A 17,841-nucleotide genomic window follows, 5' to 3' on the forward strand; every position below is an offset into this window, starting at 1 on the left:
AATGTGTTATGCTGCTTCGTTTCTTTTTTTTCTTTTCTTTTTTTTTTCCTTCTTCTTCTTTTTTTTTTTTTTTTTTAACAAAACCTAAATCAATCATTTTCTATATGTAACACACACACACATACACCGGCGCGCGCGCGCGCACACACACACACACACACACACACACACTTTCGTACACAGTAATTTCCGCGCCCCCTCCACCCACTCGATTTGTTTCCTACCCTCGTCTAATATCACTGACAGTGAAAAGACGTTAAACTAAACTGAGAACGAACGAATAGAATAAATGTCAGATTGAAATTGCCTCCCCAAATTAAATAATTTTAACGTTCAGGTGTTTATATATATATATATATATATATATATATATATATATATATATATATATATATATATATATATATATATTGTTGCTGTTGTTTTTGTAAAACATTTGTACAATCTGGTTATCTGATCTCCTTGTGCAAGGTCCACATAAGGGAGAAGACTCAGCTGACAAGGCAGTGAACTGCAATATGAATTATCTCGCATGTGTTTCAAGTTTGGGGAAGTCGGCAAAGGTGGTGATCTGCATTGATTGTATTGGTCTGTGTTGATTTATATTATAGTCAGCGGGAAACAACTTTGGCATTTGGGATTGCATTGGATGGTAAATCCCTATTTCATTAGAATCTAGGGCAAAATGAAAAGTTTTGCACGCTTTGCTGCATGTGAGAAAAGACTTTTGACACTTCTAATCAATTTAAGATTTCGGTTTGCTTGATAAAACCCATCACATCAAAAACACGAATCGACGGTTGTCGAATCAAGCCACCAAGAGCGAACGCGTCATTGTAGACGAATTTCTGACTTGGTGACTGAACCACAAGTTGTCAACATTAAGCACAGAACCCGAAGTCAAAGCCACAGGCAAAGGGTCACATCTGCTCCACCTACTAATGCCAGTCACTAATGCCACCATCCACAATGCACAGATATTGCCTAAAAATTAATTACTTGAATTTAGGATATTCTACTATAAGGATTGGATTATCATTCAATATGGTAAATTGCTGTTTTACTTCAGTATTTTAATTGGCCTATTTAATAGAAAATTTCTGTGCAAGCATGTGCACTGAATCCTGTGTGTATGTATGTGTGTGTTTAATTAAACTCAAATCGACTTACCAAGGAGTAATTAATAGTTACAAGATATTGTGAAAGAATTTCCTATTAATGTCACCAGTTGCAATTTGCTTCCACTCATCATCATAAGTGATTTAGTCAACTAGACAGTTCACCACTATTGACAACCATAGTCAACATCAAGCCATATTAAATGGACAATTTTTCATACTGTAACAAAGCGCGGCTGCTGCAGCCAACTTCTATGTGCAACACAGTGATCTGTACTGGATGTCAACATAATATGTTTCTAAGTGGTGCAGCAGGAAACTGCCTAACTCACGTGAATGAGACTGAGTCATAGTTGGCGCTGGGGAAAGCTTTTCGCACAGAAACTTGGCAGCTTTTTTTTATGTTATTTATCCCGAGTTGCATTTTTTTAATTGATAGTTAGGTTTGTATTTGTTTGTTTTTTTTGCGGGTGTTTTTTTTCAGAGATAGTAGTTGGGGGTTTTGGGGGTCTTTTTTTTAGTTGATTGGCACTCCATGATTCAGACAAGTGATTGCTGTTTTATGAAGGTGTCTGCAATGGCCAGCAGTAAGCAAGCCCTGGCAGTGTGTGCCTTGAGTCTGAGTCTTCTGACTGTCGAGGGCCTGGATAATGGTCTGGCGCGCACGCCCCCCATGGGCTGGCTATCCTGGGTACGCTTTCGCTGCAACATTGATTGTCTGAGCTATCCCAAAGACTGCATCAGGTAACATTTGTTGTGCTGACAGTTTCAAAAGCATTTAGGAAATGTAACTCAGTCACATGTGTAAATATTACATATATGACAAAGTTTGGCTTCTGTAGACATTGTAGCCATAATGGTTGATTGATATGTTAAACTTTTCTGGGGAGAGGTGTCATTTGTCAATATTGATAGCATAAAGGATACAACTCTTTTGCATTCCATAAATTACAAAGTATAGTTTCTGTAGATGTTGCGGTTGATATTCATGTCAAACGTGTCTTCTTTGGGAGAGATGTCATTTGTCAGTATTGAAAGCATAAAATAATTTTTTGTAACTCAGTTGCATAAACATTTTGTGCAGTAGACCATAATAACAATGGTCAGAGTTTACCAGCTGTTGCCAGATTATTTGCCATGCAGTAAAGTTTCTTTTCTGTTAACTGTGTGTATTATGTCTGTTTTTGTTGTGAGACAACAGCACAAGCACAACGTTTTCGTTTTTGTGTGTGTGCCTTTTTTTTTTTCTTTCTTTCTTTTTTTTTTTTTTAAGTGTCTTAACTGTCTGTGATAAATGTCTGTTATTACAAAGAGTGTGTGCGTTTATGTTTGTTTGTTATTTTGTTGTAATTCATCTGGCAATACTGATTATTTCATGCCCATCATTAAATATTGAAATTATGTTTAAACTTGAAGCACCTTCATCAGACAAGACTGATTATGTTAACCCCTAGGCTGCCTGCATGACGAGATAACTCGTCATGGCAAGCATGTATGCTTCGCTGCCTGCATGACGAGATAACTCGTCATCGAAATATTCTGACTTTTCCCTGCTTTGCATTCAGTTCGTTGACAAAAATGCTGGTAGCTTTAGCTTGGGGAATCTTTCTGGATTCTATTCATAGCTAGAAACACCATCTGCGTCATAAGGCAGTCCTTTATTGGAACGTTTTGGTTGGGTTACTGGCCGCAGTCTTTGCCTGGCTCCTCTCCTCGCTCGCTCAATAAAATGTCGGACTGACTCCGTGCTCAAGACATGCGCTCGTGGCGAACTAAATCAACCAAGATTACTTTCTTTAGCTAATGCTCAGAAAGAATTGGAGCATAAATTCGAAGGAGAAGACAGTGGTGAACATTTATAGGACGATTTGATAGAAAATAAAGGGAGCAATCAAGAGAGTGGCCAAGATACAACTGTCAATGAGTGATGCAGGCTGTTCAACTCTAGCAGACGAATTTTTAGCAGGGCACCGTATGAGCTATTTTCTTGGCACTCAGCCAACGCGGTCTGATGAAGTGACGGTGTGAGAGGGGTGAAGAGGAGGGGGGTGGAGACTGAGGGGGCGTGGCCTCACATCCATATTATCACTTGCAGAAGTCACAATGCATCTATTTCTTTTTCAGTTTTTTTATATTGTGGTTGTTCTAGTATGATTTTGTGTGTGCAGATATCCATTTGTCCAGAAAGTGATATTTTTGTGCAAATTACCAGACTAATGTTTGTAATGAACAAGTTGAAAATGTGACAAAAAACAAAACACAGATTTCAAAACAACAGCATGTCACTTAAAATGCATAAAATGGGAAAACATCATGTGTTTTGTATTCTTTATTCATTTCCCTTTCAGAAAATATATACTTTTATGGGTCTTTCTCCAATAACAAAGAGCACAGAATTTTTTGAAAATTTATACCCGGTTTTTGTGAAAAAACCCTGGCAAATAGATTTCACTTAAATTTTATTTTCCTGGCAGCGAAAGGGTTAATAAAAGTAAGTTTTTTGTTTATCTTTTAACAAGATTAATCTACAGTGTCTAAGTAGCCTCACATGATCTGCATGCACACACTCAAACACAAACACACAAGCACACACACACACATTGTAGATTTCCTCTGGTCAAGATTTTCCTCTCACATCTATTCAGTTTATAAGCCATGCATGTTGCATCATAATTTCCTCCTGGTACCACTGTTTTTCTACTTTTTTTTTTTTTTTTTTTTTGTCCTCTTTTATTTTTGTCCTTGAAAATGCCCAAAGAAATGCACTTACAGAACCTTATAATCTGACACAGTAACCCTTTCAGTGAAAGGTTGTACATGGACATGGCTGATCGTCTTGTGGCCGATGGATACCGCGATGCTGGGTACGTCTACGTCAACATTGATGACTGCTGGTCGGCACTAGAAAGAGACAGTGAAGGGAGACTGCAGGCCGATCCGCTGCGATTCCCATCTGGCATAAAATTCCTTGCTGATTATGTGAGGGTGTTTTGGTTTTCCTTTTGGGACAGGGGGGCTTGGGGGGGGGGGAGGGTTCTTTTTTTGTTTTGTTTTTGTTTTATGTTGTTTTTTTGTTTTGTTTTTTCGGGGAGTGTCTTTTGGAGATGGGATGGGTTTTACAGGATGCTGTGAACATGTGTGTGTTTGTGTGTGTGTGCACGCATGCATGTACATGTGTGAGAGCTTGAAGCGTGACATATGCACACACACACGCACACGCGCACACACACACAAATAATACACACACACACACAGCCACACGAACTCATCCTTAAAAACCCGGCCTCCTAAACACACAAATGTACAGACACACAGGCTATGCATTGCATGTCTCGTGCTTAATGCAACATATCTACAGATTGGTGCAGAACACTTTCAAACAAAATGACAACTGCGCAATATCCAAGGTCCAGTTTTTCTGTCCCTCACATAACTTCTCTCTACAACACACACATAAGCTGGGTTTCTTTGACAGTCAAAACGAGTGCAACAAAAAGTTGAAGTAAGTCGTCAGTGGGTTCACAGTCAAAATGTTGACTGCCAGAAAGGGGCGACAAAGACGATGCATAAACTCTTTCAAACTTGATTTTTGTACTCAGATTTCTGAATGCATTGTGAAACCATCCATGGCTTTTTCACAAACTATATGCATCTGTAGAACAAATTCATCATGTTTGTGTTGTTCAGTGTTGCCAGTGACCAGTGTTGGATGAGTTGTATCAACAATCAGAACTGGTTGTGTTCTGTCCAACAAGTCTTCCACTTAACACCAGTGAGGTTCTGTAATTCCAGGTTGAGAAGACTGAATTTTCGCTAAATTGTCCAGTGTCCATATGCACAATTGTTCATGAGCACAAGTGCATAGGTAGTAGCCATGCAGATACTGCGCCTTCTGTCAGATGTCAGGAAACAAGATACTGTGATAAGTGGGCAACTAGTGTTCTAGCGAAATCTGTCTGCATGGTAGACCTTTGCATGAGACTGCATTTCTTTTGGTCATTTGACTCTGTACACACTTTGAGGCAGATATCAGCTCTCTGCCTTATCTGTGTTATCAGCTTTCTGCCTTATCTGTGTTATCAGCTCTCTGCCTTATCTGTGTCTGTGTCACACACGTACACAAGCACTTTTGTGTGTGCGTGTGTGAGGCAGATATCAGCTCTGCCTTATCTGTCTCTGTGTCACACATGTACACAAGCACTTTTGCGTGTGCACGCATGCTCGCACGCACTCACACACACACACACACACACACACAGAGTGTATTCAGCTGATAAATTGTTACAGAGAAAAAAGATGTATACAAACTGGAAGCTCAAAAAAAATTTTTTTTCGATTACTGCTTTTATCTCACTGATGCTTATGTATATGATTGTTATAGATATATGTAGCCTTTCTTTTCCAACAGATGCACAAGCGAGGCCTGAAGCTGGGTATCTATGGTGACATGGGGTACAAAACATGCGGCGGATACCCAGGCAACAAGTTCTACATGGAGGGTGATGCCATGACCTTTGCTGAATGGGGTATCGACTCGTTCAAAATGGACGGGTGTTTTTCAGACGTCAACGAGTTCCCAATCTGTGAGTATGAATGAAGTTTGCTAGTTCGACATGTATGTCACTTAAGACTTTTTTTTTCTTTTTCTTTTTTTGAGAAGCTGAGACCTTCTTTAGTGTTGGGACATAATTTAGAAAGAGAGTGTGTGTGTGAGAGAGAGAAAGAGAGTCATATTGCTGTGTCTCTCCGTCTTTCTCTTTTTTTTTTCTTTTTTGGGGTGGGGAGAGGGTTCACTTTTGCCTTGTTCAGAATCAGATTTTTTGTCAATATAGTGATAGAGATGCACTCATTCGCTCTTCTCCACCCTTTTCTTCCTTTTTTTCCCATCTGTTCCTTTTCCTCTTTGTCTCAGCATGCCACAGAGGTTCTGAGGGGGCAGGGACGTTGAGTGTAAGTTGTGGTTTAGAGATGAGAGGAGAAGAATACTGAATAGTTTGTGTGTTTGTGTGATTATATTCTAATATCAATATTTTTTTTTTTTTTTTTTAGCTTTCTCCCGACTAAACTAGCTTTAGCTTGTTTATATTTCATTTTATTGCTTGCACATGTTTTAAAATGAATTTCTGTTCCCACCCGCAGACAATAAATCAGTCTTAAGCCTGAGACTGTGTGGGTTTGTTTGTATTGTTTTAATTTGCGTCTATTTAACTTGTGTTATTTTATTTCGTGAAAGAGGGAGAATGTTGTAGTGGTTCATATTCTTGTCTTTTTTTTTCTTCTTTTTTTTTCAGCGTACCCGATTATGGGTCAGTGGCTGAATCGGACAGGCCGACCGATTCTCTACTCCTGCAGCTGGCCAACCTACTTGTTTGGGCACCACCCTGGGGTAAGTGGGTGGCTACCCTACTGTTTGGTCATTGGTGTTCAGCAGATGCAAGTCAAATGAATGATTGAAAGAGGTCTTTTTTTATATTTTGACCAGTGATGATTTTTATCAGGAAAAAGGGTTTATTGGTGAAGCTATTCTTTGAACACCAATCAAGCAAAATTATCATGTTCTATGTTATTTTTGATTTTCAGTGTGATTTTGCAAATGCGCATGCACATATATACACTTAGTGTGTTCCTGCTTTCAAGCTCACACACACACGCATGCATGCACGCATGTACTGCACACACACACACCCACACACACACACACACACACACACACACACATATTCGTATATTGAAATCTGTAATAAGATGTAAAAAGGAGACAAACCAGTGCTTCATTACAAACAGATTTAATAATTCAGGAGTGTGGGTGCATGCATGTGAATCAACTGCATGTGAGTTGTTCACTCACTATTGATGAAACAGCACATGTATTTGTCTGCATGTTGCAGGCCAACTATACGCGGATCGCGGAGGTGTGCAACATCTGGCGAAATTACCGCGACGTTGAAGATTCCTGGGCCATCGTGCAAGAGATCATGACCTACTTTGGTAATCAGTCTGTCAAGTTCAGCTCCGTGGCCCATCCAGGGGCTTTCAACGACCCTGATCAGGTGTTGAAAATGTTGGGTGTGTCGTGTGTGAATATGGGCGAGGGTGTTTATATGTGTGTGTGGATGTCAATGTGTTTGTGTGAGTGTGGGCACAGTGTTTGTATGTGTGTGTATGTATCGGTGTGTGTGTGAGTGTGCAGTGTCTGTATGTTTGTGTGAAAGTGGGGACAGTGTTTATATGCGTGTGTGTATGTGTATATGTCAGTGTGTGTGTGTGTTTGTTCAGTGTTTATAAGTGTGTGGGTATGTCAGAGTGTGTGTGTGTGTGTGTGTGCAGTGTTTTAAGAGAGTGTGTGTGTATGTCAGTGTGTGTGTGTGTGTGTGCAGTGTTTATGTGTGTTTATAAGAGTGTGTGTTTGTATGTCAGTGTGCGTGTGTGTGTGTGTGCAGTGTTTATATATGTGTGTGTGTGTGTGTGTGTCATTGTATGAGTGTGAGTGTGGTCAGTGTTTATAAATATGTGTGTGTGTGTGTGTATGTCACTGTAAATGTGTGTAGTGTTTATATGTGTGTGTATGCATGTATGTGTGTGTGGGCATGTTGTTTATGTGTATGCATAGGTATGTGTACCTGTGTATGTGTTTTGTCTTGAATTGATGTTTTCCTCTGTATGTATGATTCACTCATTGTGTTTTTTTGTGCCTTTCAATGGAAATGATCAGTGTTTCTTTTCTTTTTCTTTTTTTTCCAGCTCATCATTGGCAATTTTGGTCTGAGCCATGACCAGGAGAGAGTTCAGATGGCAGTGTGGGCCATACTAGCAGGGCCACTCTTGATGTCCAATGACCTGCGCAGCATTCGCAAGGAGTCTCGTGACCTGCTGCTGAACAGGAACCTGATTGCCATCAACCAGGACCCCCTTGGAATACCGGGTGTACAAGTCACAGTGAGTGCTTTGAACAGGAAGTCTATACTGGAATAAAAATGTTAAAGATCCTGAAGCCTGTTACAACAACTGGGGCAGTGAATTCATGTTCAGATCAGTGTCTAGGGCTAGGCATAGGAAGGAAAGGCCCAGTCCTCTCCTTTTGCCATTTTAACCTTCCCCAACAAGGTTCTTGTATCTGCTACCAACTCTTTCTTATCAGTGTTGTGTGGTTGTTGGGAATGTGGATTTCCAGATTCAGTCTTCAGCTGCTTTGCCTCTTTTGATCAGGAGTAGTGTGTCATATGAGAAAAGAATATGTGAAATGTTGCAAGTAAGGAATGAGACACAGTGTGAGTCCTGAACTATTTCTGTACCAGTGAGCTTGATGCTATGCTGCAGGCATAATACCTAAGTAGTTGGTGAGTCGGACTTTGTTCCTCAAAGTCTGTGAGGTGACTTAAATCATGGAGGCACTGGGAGTGGGTTAATGATTGAGGGTTTATTTTTGATGTCCTAAGTCAGTATATATGCTGACTTGCCATTACCTTATTCCTTTTATATGTGGATGCATGCAGAAGAACCGATAGGCTGCGACTCCTGCATTCACTCGTATACATGAGTTGGCTTTAACGTGTATGACCATTTTTACCCCCAACATGTAGGCAGTCATATTCCGTTTTTTGGGGGGTTGCATGCCTGGTTCTTGTTGTTCCATAAGTCATCAAATGCAGACATGGATTACGCGATCTTTAACATGCGTAATTGATCTTCTGCGTGTGTATGCACACATATGAAGGGGGCTCAGACTCTAGCAGGTCTGCACATCTATTGATCTGGGAGATCGGAAAAATCTCCACCCTTTACACACCAGGCATCATGACCGGGATTGGAACCTGGGACCTTAAGATTGGAAGTTCAATGCTGTTGTGTTTGTCAGATCTGTCTTCTAACAGTGATATTAGACAAGAAAATGTGGAAAAGTACATCAACAGATAAACGAGGTGTGAATGATAAACAGTGACTGAGCACATCTGATTGAGAATTAATGAACACGTATATGATAATTTTGTTCTTGTTGTTATCTTTTGTATATCACACATACACAAAATGCATACACACATATACACACACAAGCGCACACACACACACATGCACAGGCATGCATTCGCATCTCAGCTTTGTACTGTAACAAGATCTTGTACAGACTCAAAGTTTTTGTCCAGGATTAATATTGTTTTAAACACACACACACACACACACACACACACACACACACTGACACACACATTTACTTCAGTTTTCGTACAATGCCAAAACGTTGCCCAGACTCACATGGAGTTTTTGTAGCAGAAAACCCAGTGGTCATACTTCTGCATTCCATCTCGACAAAAACAAAACTGTTCTGATTTCCTGAATTTCAGACAGGAGACCTTCAGATCTGGAGAAGGCCAATCTCACCGACGGGAAGTTTTGCTGTGGCTTTCCTCAACTTCTACATCAACCAAGGAGGGGCAAAGAAGATGCAGACAACACTGCAGAAAATTGGGTTGGTCAACCCCGGTGGTTACAACGTGACCGAGGGCTTCACTGGAGTGTTCATGGGCCTGTACAAACCAATGTCTTATCTTAGCGTGATGGTCAATCCTTCTGGTGTGTTTCTTATCGTTGCCAGACCTGTACCCTTTTGAAGGATTGGACAATGATGGAGGGATTTACTGGGTGGTTGGAGTTTTTTTTTTTTGTTCATAAATGTCTGTAAAGTATACCAGTTGTTTTCTGGTCCATAATTTGAATTTTGAATTTCAGACTGCAGCATACTGTGTGATACGTAGATTACGGTGACTGTTGCTAAGTGAGTAAGGTGACAGAAAAAGAAATAGCGAGTCTACAAAGTCTTCAGTCTCTCACTCCCCCAGCAAACAAGAAACAGACACAAGGAATTACCCCTGGGCCTAATATAATTACACAAAAGGTAAGAAAAAAAATGTCTGTCTGTTTTTTTCATTCAAACACACTCATTGTCGCCTCACTATTGTTATGTGTTTTGTTTTGTTTTTCTTAACTGGGGACAAACGAGCCTGTTTCACCTTACACAGTTTGTTTAGTACTTCGTTTTGTGGACACAACCCAAACAACAGGATCGAACTCCTAGGCCAGCCAGTAACACGCAGTCTACTCTCAGTGTTCCTTCCTCTAAGTAAATGTCCACCCACACGACTCAGGTGAGACACTTGGGCACCTCCTCCGTCGTTGAACTGTGACACCAGTTCCAACAGGTGGTCCCTCCACTCCGCGGGTCCTCTCGGCCAGTCTTCTTCTTCTTCCTCATTCGTGGGCTGCAACTCCCACGTTCACTTGTATGTACACAAGTGGGCTTTTACATGTATGACTGTTTTTACCCTGCCATGTAGGCAGCCATACTTTGTTCTCAGGGGTATGTTCTTGTTTCCATAACCCATGGAACACTGACATGGATTACAGGATCTTTAACGTGTGTATTTGATCTTCTGCTTTTGTATACACTTGAAGGGGGTTCAGGCACAAGCAGGTCTGTACATATGTTGACCTGGGAGACTGGAAAAATCTCCACCCTTTATCCAACCTGGGAGATCGGAAAAATCTCCACCCTTTACCCACCAGGCGGCATTACTGAGATTCAAACCCAGGACCCTCGGATTGAAAGTCCAATACTTTAACCGCTTGGCTATTGCACCTGTCCTCTCTGCCAGTCAACATGGAGCCCAGCCCTTCTGTCAGCAACTCATCCTGTCAGCTTCTTTGTCCTGCCAGTGTTCTTGGGTGGTCCCACCACCTCAATACCCTTCCAACCTCTTGGAAGATGTTTGTGCTGATTTCGTAGCACACGGTTTAATCCAGCCAGCTGTTTTTGGCTGGTCCCACCACCGTGATCCCCTTCCAACCTCATGGAAGATGTTCATGCCAAGTTCCTAGCACACAGTTAAATCCACCCAGCTGTTCTTGGGTGGTCCCATCATGTCGATACCCTTCCAAACTCTTGGAAGATGTTCGTGCCAAGTTCTAGCACACAGTTAAATCCACCCAGCTGTTCTTGGGTGATCCCACCACTTCGATATCTTTCCAACCTCTTGGAAGATGTTTGTGCCAAGTTATTTTGGTTTTTTTGTTGTTGTTGTTTTTTCTTAGTCAGTGCGTTTATTAATACCCTCTGCCCGTTTAAGACAGAAAACATAAAAAGTAAGCTGAAATGCACATAACTAAACATTTTGGTTATGTACCATTTATCAAGCCACTGATCAAGAACATCTCAAATTTAGGAGAAACACAAACAGGAAGCAGTCATCTCCAGCTAGGAAAAACTGAACCATCCCTCTTAATGCAGGAGATAAACCCCATACCAGTGGAAATAAGTAGGGACAAGTGTAAAGTTGAAAACAAAAGTTTAATTTGGACCTATATATGTATGTGTATATATATATATAGAGAGAGAGAGAGAGATGATAAAAAAGAAAACAAAAAACAACAACACTGTCCGGCTGCAAATATTTCGGCGTTTGCCTTCCTCAGTGCTTGTGAATAAAAGTGACGTATTATAGAAACACGTCATCACTACGATGATGTGTTTCTATAATGACATCAAGTTCAGAATGAATTTAGTTTGCCTTCCTTCAACCTCCCCCCCAGCCCCCTTACCCCCTGCCTTTTCTCCCTCTCTCTCCCTCCCTGACTTGTCCTGAGAATTAGAGAGTGTTGAGGCCTTGAGGATAGAGCGTCCTGAGTTTGCTGATCCAGAACTCTTCCCTTGTGTGTCTGTGAGCGTGGTTGTCTGTGAAGACCTGCTCTATGGGCATACACCTCATGTCACGCAGTGAATGATCTTTTGCATTGAAATGTCTGGGGACATGGGTGTCAGTGTTCTGCAGGATATGTGTCCTGTGGAGGTAGAAGTGTGTTCTTAGTGCATTTCCTGTTTCTCCTACATACTGGGCCCCACGACACTGCTGACAGAAGAGCAGGTATATATGTTTGAAGACCTGCAGGTCATGCTATGTCTGATGCTGAAAATTTCTCCAGTGGTGTTGCTGGAGAAACCTTTTCCCTCCACCAAATGTTCCCTACAGATGACGCACCTGTCGTTACATTTCACCACACCAGCCTGTTCTTGTGTAGGCATGACTCGCGGAGGGGAGGAGGGCATGATCAGGTTTTGGATGCTCCTGGAGTTTCTCTCCCCAACAACAGGCACATCAGGCACAGCCTTTTTCATGCGTGCACTCGTGTGGAGTAGTGCCTGTTGCTCCCTGAGCCAGTGACGTAGTGCTGGGTTGGAGGGGTGATGAGTGATGACGAAGGGGACCCTGGTGTTGACGGGTTGGGTCCTGTACATCAACACCTCAGCTCTGGGGAGACTCAGTGCCTTTGTCAGAGCCTGATGTAGTTTGCTTATTCTGTAGCCACGGCTGAGGAACATGCCCATGATGGTAGCAGCATGTTTTTCAAAGTCTTCAGTCTTGGAGCAAAGGCAACGGAGCCTCAAGAACTGGCTGTAGGGGATGTTATTTTTACAGTGATGAGGATGGCATGAACGATGGTGGAGGTAAGCATGAGTGTCTGTGGGTTTTGTGAACAGTTCAGTGAGGATGAAGCCGTCATCAAATTTGATGAGAATGTCAAGGAATGGGATGGCCTGTCTGGATGACTGGACTGTGAATTTGATGGTTTGATGAAAAGTGTTGATGTGTCGGCAAAAGGTCTGCAGATCTTCCTGCGAGCCCTGCCACAGCAAGAAGATGTCATCAGCGTAGCGTCACCACATGCTGTCATCGATGTGGACAGGGCTTTCTTCCAGCATCCTCTTTTCCAGCCAGCCCATGAATAGGTCAGCAATGGTTGGCACCATGGGCATGCCCATTGCTGTCCCATGTTCCTGCTGGTATATGCGTTCTTCAAAGGTAAAATAATTGTTCCTGAGGATGTAAGAGACGACTTCTATGATGACAGAAGTCGGTGGTGCATTGTCAGGATATGTATATGTATAAACTAGACTTTGAGACCAGTCACCAAAGAATCGGAATCTACATTTAATGACAGCACTCTGTTCTTGTTCCAGGAAAATAAATGTTTAATGGCATGGATTCTGGCACGAGTGGCCAAAAATTCGCAGTTCTTCTTAAATCTGTTAAAAAAAAATATATAAAAAAAGTATACAAAATTTACAATATGATCAAATTAGTCCCAGTAATGGCCAGTCCCAGTACTTGTTCTTAAACATAATCAGACATACAACTTTTCATTGTTCGTCTAATACCATCAACGACGAAAAAGCGTTATATAAATAACTGCTGAAATATTTAACGTAGTCATCTTTTTCTCCACCAGAATATCCCATCAGACAACTGTAAAGATGATGGGGTACAGAATACATCAAAACCACCATGTTTCTAATACCAACGTTTTAATGGTTTTTGAAGAGAGATGGGAATGAAAAACAATATCATACTTCAATTTCAGAGTCCCATTAATACATATTTTTTTGTTGTCAAACATACATTAGAAAGTAAGATGACCGTCGCGCAGTTCCGAAATAGCACTAAAGATAAGTACAGGATTACACAACACACTAGAAAGTCAAGAGAACATCCACAATATAATTCGTACTGGCAGAACTTACCCCTTACAAAAGTTCTTAGTACAAATTGTGTGCAGGACAGATCAGACATTGCTGATTTTCACTTGATGGTCCACTTGTTTCCTGCACAATAACGGCTCTCAGGGAGAAGACACGAGTCGACAAAGATACCTGCCACCCGTGTAGCTGAATCCATAGACTTTACCAACAACAGCTGTGTCGGGTTTGTCCTCTCTGCCAATCAACATGGAGCCCAGCCCTTCTGTCAGCTCCTCTTCCGGTCAGTACCTTTGTCCTACCAGTGTCCTTGGGTGGTACCACCACCTCGATACCCTTCCAACCTCTTGGAAGATGTTCATGCCAAGTTCCCAGCTGTTCTTGGCTGGTCCCACCACCTCGATACCCTTCCAACCTCTTGGAAGATGTTCATGCCAAGTTCTCAGCTGTTCTTGGCTGGTCCCACCACCTCGATACCCTTCCAATCCTGTGGAAGATGTTCATGCCAAGTTCTCAGCTGTTCTTGGCTGGTCCCACCACCTCGATACCCTTCCAATTCTATGGAAGATGTTCATGCCAAGTTCCTAACACACAGTTAAATCCAGCCAACTGTTCTTGGCTGGTCCCACCACCTTGATGCCCTTCCAATCCTATGGAAGATGTTCATGTCAAGTTCCTTGCACACTGTTAAATCCATCCAGCTGTTCTTGGCTGGACCCACCACCTCGATACCCTTCCAGTGCCTTGGAAGATGTTCATGCCAAGTTCTTTGCACACGGTTAAATCCAGCCAGCTGTTCTTGGTTGGTCCCACCACATTGATGCCCTTCCAACCTCTTGGAAGATTGTTTGTGTTAAGTTTCTTGCACACATAACCACTGTCCAGCCAGCCGTTCATGCTTTTACTCTGCTGGTCAAGCTCATGATGTAAGTCCATAATGCGACAACTGAGGGATGAAGTCAAATTCCTTGTCAGTATGTTCGAACCACCTCTCTTTTTTTTTCCAGAGTCTGACTACAGACCATTGAATTAAGAATAAGATAAATGCTAAGGTTTTTCTTCCCACCCAATGTAAGGAACTGTCAGATCAGGGCTTCCAGCTTACTATCTTTTAAAAACCCATCTCAGCAGAGTTCTGACAGATTCAGAGGTTACTGTACACACACACATGAACACACACAGCTCAACGATTAACTCACACTTGGCATGTGTAAGTCGTATTTCTGCATTCATCTCTGGTATCTGAAATAAATTAAATATTTCTCTCACAGGCACTTGGAACTCGGTTTGTCACAGTGACAGCAATGTGTTCCATATGAAGACAACACACACACATATATATATCAACTTCTCCGAGAAAATGTGATCATGTTGATCATTGCCTTTATACATTTTTTTGCCTTTTTTTTCTTTCTTACTGTTTATTTAATCTGTTGTTTTTTTCTAATCTTCATACTCATTTCTTTTACTCTGTATATCAATATTTCTGTCCAGCACAGTGTGAACACACAGGGTATTTGTGGAACCGTGAATTAAACCATGTTTATGTCGTCGTCTTCTTTTTGTTGTTGCTTTTTTTTTTCAAATGTACATTATAATCATTTTATATTTTTTCTTGCATATCTTTTATTTTGCAAAGTCAGAATTGCTATATTTCACATGCTCTGACTCAACTTGAACCAGTTCAGGGTAACACTGCAAGCGTGACAACGAATTTCCAAAGATTGCTTGCCTCTTGCAGGCAAGGAGAATTGTACCACACAAGAGTGGTTATGCTGGACTCTTAAGTTTTAACCAGTAAGTATTTTAACCAGTTCATGGAATGACCTGACCCCACCTCCCCTCTCCGCCCCTCTGCATGTAAATCAGTGACATCAGGTTGTCCATTCCACATCTTTTCACAGGATCCTAAGAAAAAGATTCCTGAAAAGGGACATCACCCTGTTACTGAAAATTTCGGGTTTCGTCCAAGGGTTGTCTTCTGTGGACCATCACACTTGAGTGTGACACTATATATTTATGGTGCTGTGTACACATATATGTATATATATTTGATTTGTAAACGTAAATTGTATCTTCTTTTCATAGTTTTATTGTAAAATTCAGACTACTGGTAGTAAGTAGTCTTGCCATAACCAGTTCCCAGAGTGCAATCTGTCAAAAGATGTTGACCAGTGGGTTTGTTTAAGTCATGTTATTTATACATAGTTTGTTGTTCGTTTTTTAATGTGTTTTGTTTTTCTCATAATAGTATTCCTGAGGGATAGAGAAATTCAATGTGAAATCTTTCGAAAGATGCCACTGTGCCCCCTCAGATACTGAGGATGTTTTACAGTCACAATCTGTACCTTACGGAATTTATGTGCCAGATGTTTACACTTATCATTACTTAATTTCCTGCTTGGTTTCCTTTTGGTTTTTGGCTTTGTCAACTCCTTTCTACCTGTCCGATCCACCCGTCTGTATTATTCTTAAAAAAATATTTCAGTCCTTCAGATGCTTACTAGACTGCTGTACACTGGATACATGAGTAGGGTGACATGTTAGTTGCCCACTTTGGTGTTATTTGCCCATGGGGATCTTTACACTTTTTGTGAACTGGATGCACTTTTATGCACTCTCTGTTCTGTAGATACTTGCTCTAGAAATTTTCTTTTTATTTATTGTTTTGCTGCGATCAGGAGGTAATAAGTGGAATGACCAGTGCCTCCTGTGTGGTCTTGTCTATTTATTTTTGAATATTTACATCACAGTGACAGAATAACACACTCTTTTAGGTGTGACTCAGAGGTAGGTGTATCTGTTGGGGTGTTCCTGTTGGTATGAAAAAATTGGATGTAGTGTAGTTGTTGTTTTTTTCTCACCATCTTCACTTTTTCATCTTTTTTTATAGTTCAGGAAGCAATGTGGTCCATGAGTACACTGGACACTTACATCGTGGGTAAACTCTTACATCACATCACATCAGTCGGACATTTAGGACAGAAAGAAAGAATGTGTGTGTGTCTGTGTGTGCGTGCTTGTGTGTGTGAGCATCTGCTTTGATGTGGATTTTGTGTGTGTGTGTTCACAATCTTTACAACCCTGATCTGACCTTCATGATCAACTGAGCTTTGAATAAGTATTTTTCTTGATTTTTCTTTTGTTAATCAGGAGGTGTGCTTTATATATATATATATATATATATATACATGAGTGCCTTATAGACTGAAAATGTTGATAACTTCTTTTCTTTGGTATGATTTGTTGTCCTTTGTGTTCACTGTAACTATGATGCATTCCAGTGTTTGTGTTCACTCTTGTAGAATGTCTTTCCAATGTTTGTGTTCACTCTTGTAGAATGTCTTTATTGACTTAATGTGTTTTTTTAATCTGAATGTGTGGATACAACTCAGTGAGAAGCTGTGGATGTAGATCTGTGTCTCGTACACTGCCCCTGGTCTGTATGTTTTTTTGTTCCAGACAATCAGTATTATATCAAATGGTATTCAGTAAACAATTAGACCTCATTTGTTTCTCCTGGTTTTTTGTTGTTTTTTTTCTTTAAGACAATTGTTTGCCTTTTTATTTATTTATTTTTAAAGCCTGACAATCCGATTTTCTTTCTGTGTGAGCGAGTGCATTTCAAGGTAACCTTAAGTGGTCCAATGTGTGCTATCACTGTGTGTGTGTGTGTGTGCGTGTGCGAGAGAGAGAATGTGAAAGAAACCTGTATGGAAGGCTATACAGTGCCAGAAGCCTATCTGGAGCATTTTGCCTGAAAATGACAGCACAATTTGCTTGCACACTTGAGGATCAGTCTTATTTCACATTCGAAATGTTTAACATTCAGACAGGAGGGGCGGATATTGATTTGCTCTTTGAATATCACCCATCTACAGAATGTCCCAAATGTCTGGAAATAGTGAGAATGAACACTTATTGATTACGTTTTGATAGGAAATCTTCAGATTGATCACCTTTATTTTTTATATTTTATGGATCCAGTCGATACGGCCTTTCCCTTAGGACTTTGATATGTTCATCCGTAATCAGAGACATTTTCCCCACCTTGAAAAGAAAATGAAAATGAAGGAAATCATTATGATTCCAGACTTCTGGGACACCCTGTTGAATAGCCTTCACAACTGACAGGGCAGTCTTTCATGAAAACTGTTTTCCTTCAAGGGAAAAATTAGTTTGCTCTGATATTAAAAATAT

General features: G+C 40.9%; 1 protein-coding gene across 3 annotated transcripts; it reads left to right on the plus strand.

Annotated features, from left to right (window-relative positions):
* The first annotated feature begins 553 nt into the window (after positions 1–553).
* LOC143283956 (alpha-N-acetylgalactosaminidase-like) lies at positions 554–16,500 on the plus strand. Of its 3 annotated transcripts, none has more exons than XM_076590425.1 (8): positions 554–563; positions 1,687–1,862; positions 3,923–4,097; positions 5,527–5,701; positions 6,410–6,504; positions 7,007–7,168; positions 7,860–8,054; positions 9,458–16,500. In XM_076590425.1, the coding sequence occupies exons 2-8, from the start codon at positions 1,696–1,698 to the stop codon at positions 9,722–9,724; spliced, it is 1,236 nt and encodes a 411-aa protein (XP_076446540.1). In that variant the 5' UTR covers positions 554–563; positions 1,687–1,695; the 3' UTR covers positions 9,725–16,500. The 3 variants fall into 3 exon arrangements, with proteins under 3 accessions (XP_076446540.1, XP_076446539.1, XP_076446538.1); XM_076590424.1 differs by having other exon boundaries at positions 556–652; XM_076590423.1 differs by lacking the exon at positions 554–563 and having other exon boundaries at positions 1,461–1,862.
* Positions 16,501–17,841: the final 1,341 nt, after the last annotated feature.

The sequence above is a fragment of the Babylonia areolata genome, chromosome 7, assembly GCF_041734735.1.
Source record: "Babylonia areolata isolate BAREFJ2019XMU chromosome 7, ASM4173473v1, whole genome shotgun sequence".
In the NCBI taxonomy this organism is placed as follows: domain Eukaryota; kingdom Metazoa; phylum Mollusca; class Gastropoda; order Neogastropoda; family Buccinidae; genus Babylonia; species Babylonia areolata.

Bases quoted from the DNA above. Each gene is read 5' to 3' on its own strand.
- LOC143283956 (XM_076590423.1), top strand. From the start codon at position 1,654: ATGATTCAGACAAGTGATTGCTGTTTTATGAAGGTGTCTGCAATGGCC. The intron at 6,505-7,006 runs GTAAGTGGGTGG...TGCATGTTGCAG, and splicing joins TGTTTGGGCACCACCCTGGG to GCCAACTATACGCGGATCGC. The intron at 7,169-7,859 runs GTGTTGAAAATG...TTTTTTTTCCAG, and splicing joins CTTTCAACGACCCTGATCAG to CTCATCATTGGCAATTTTGG.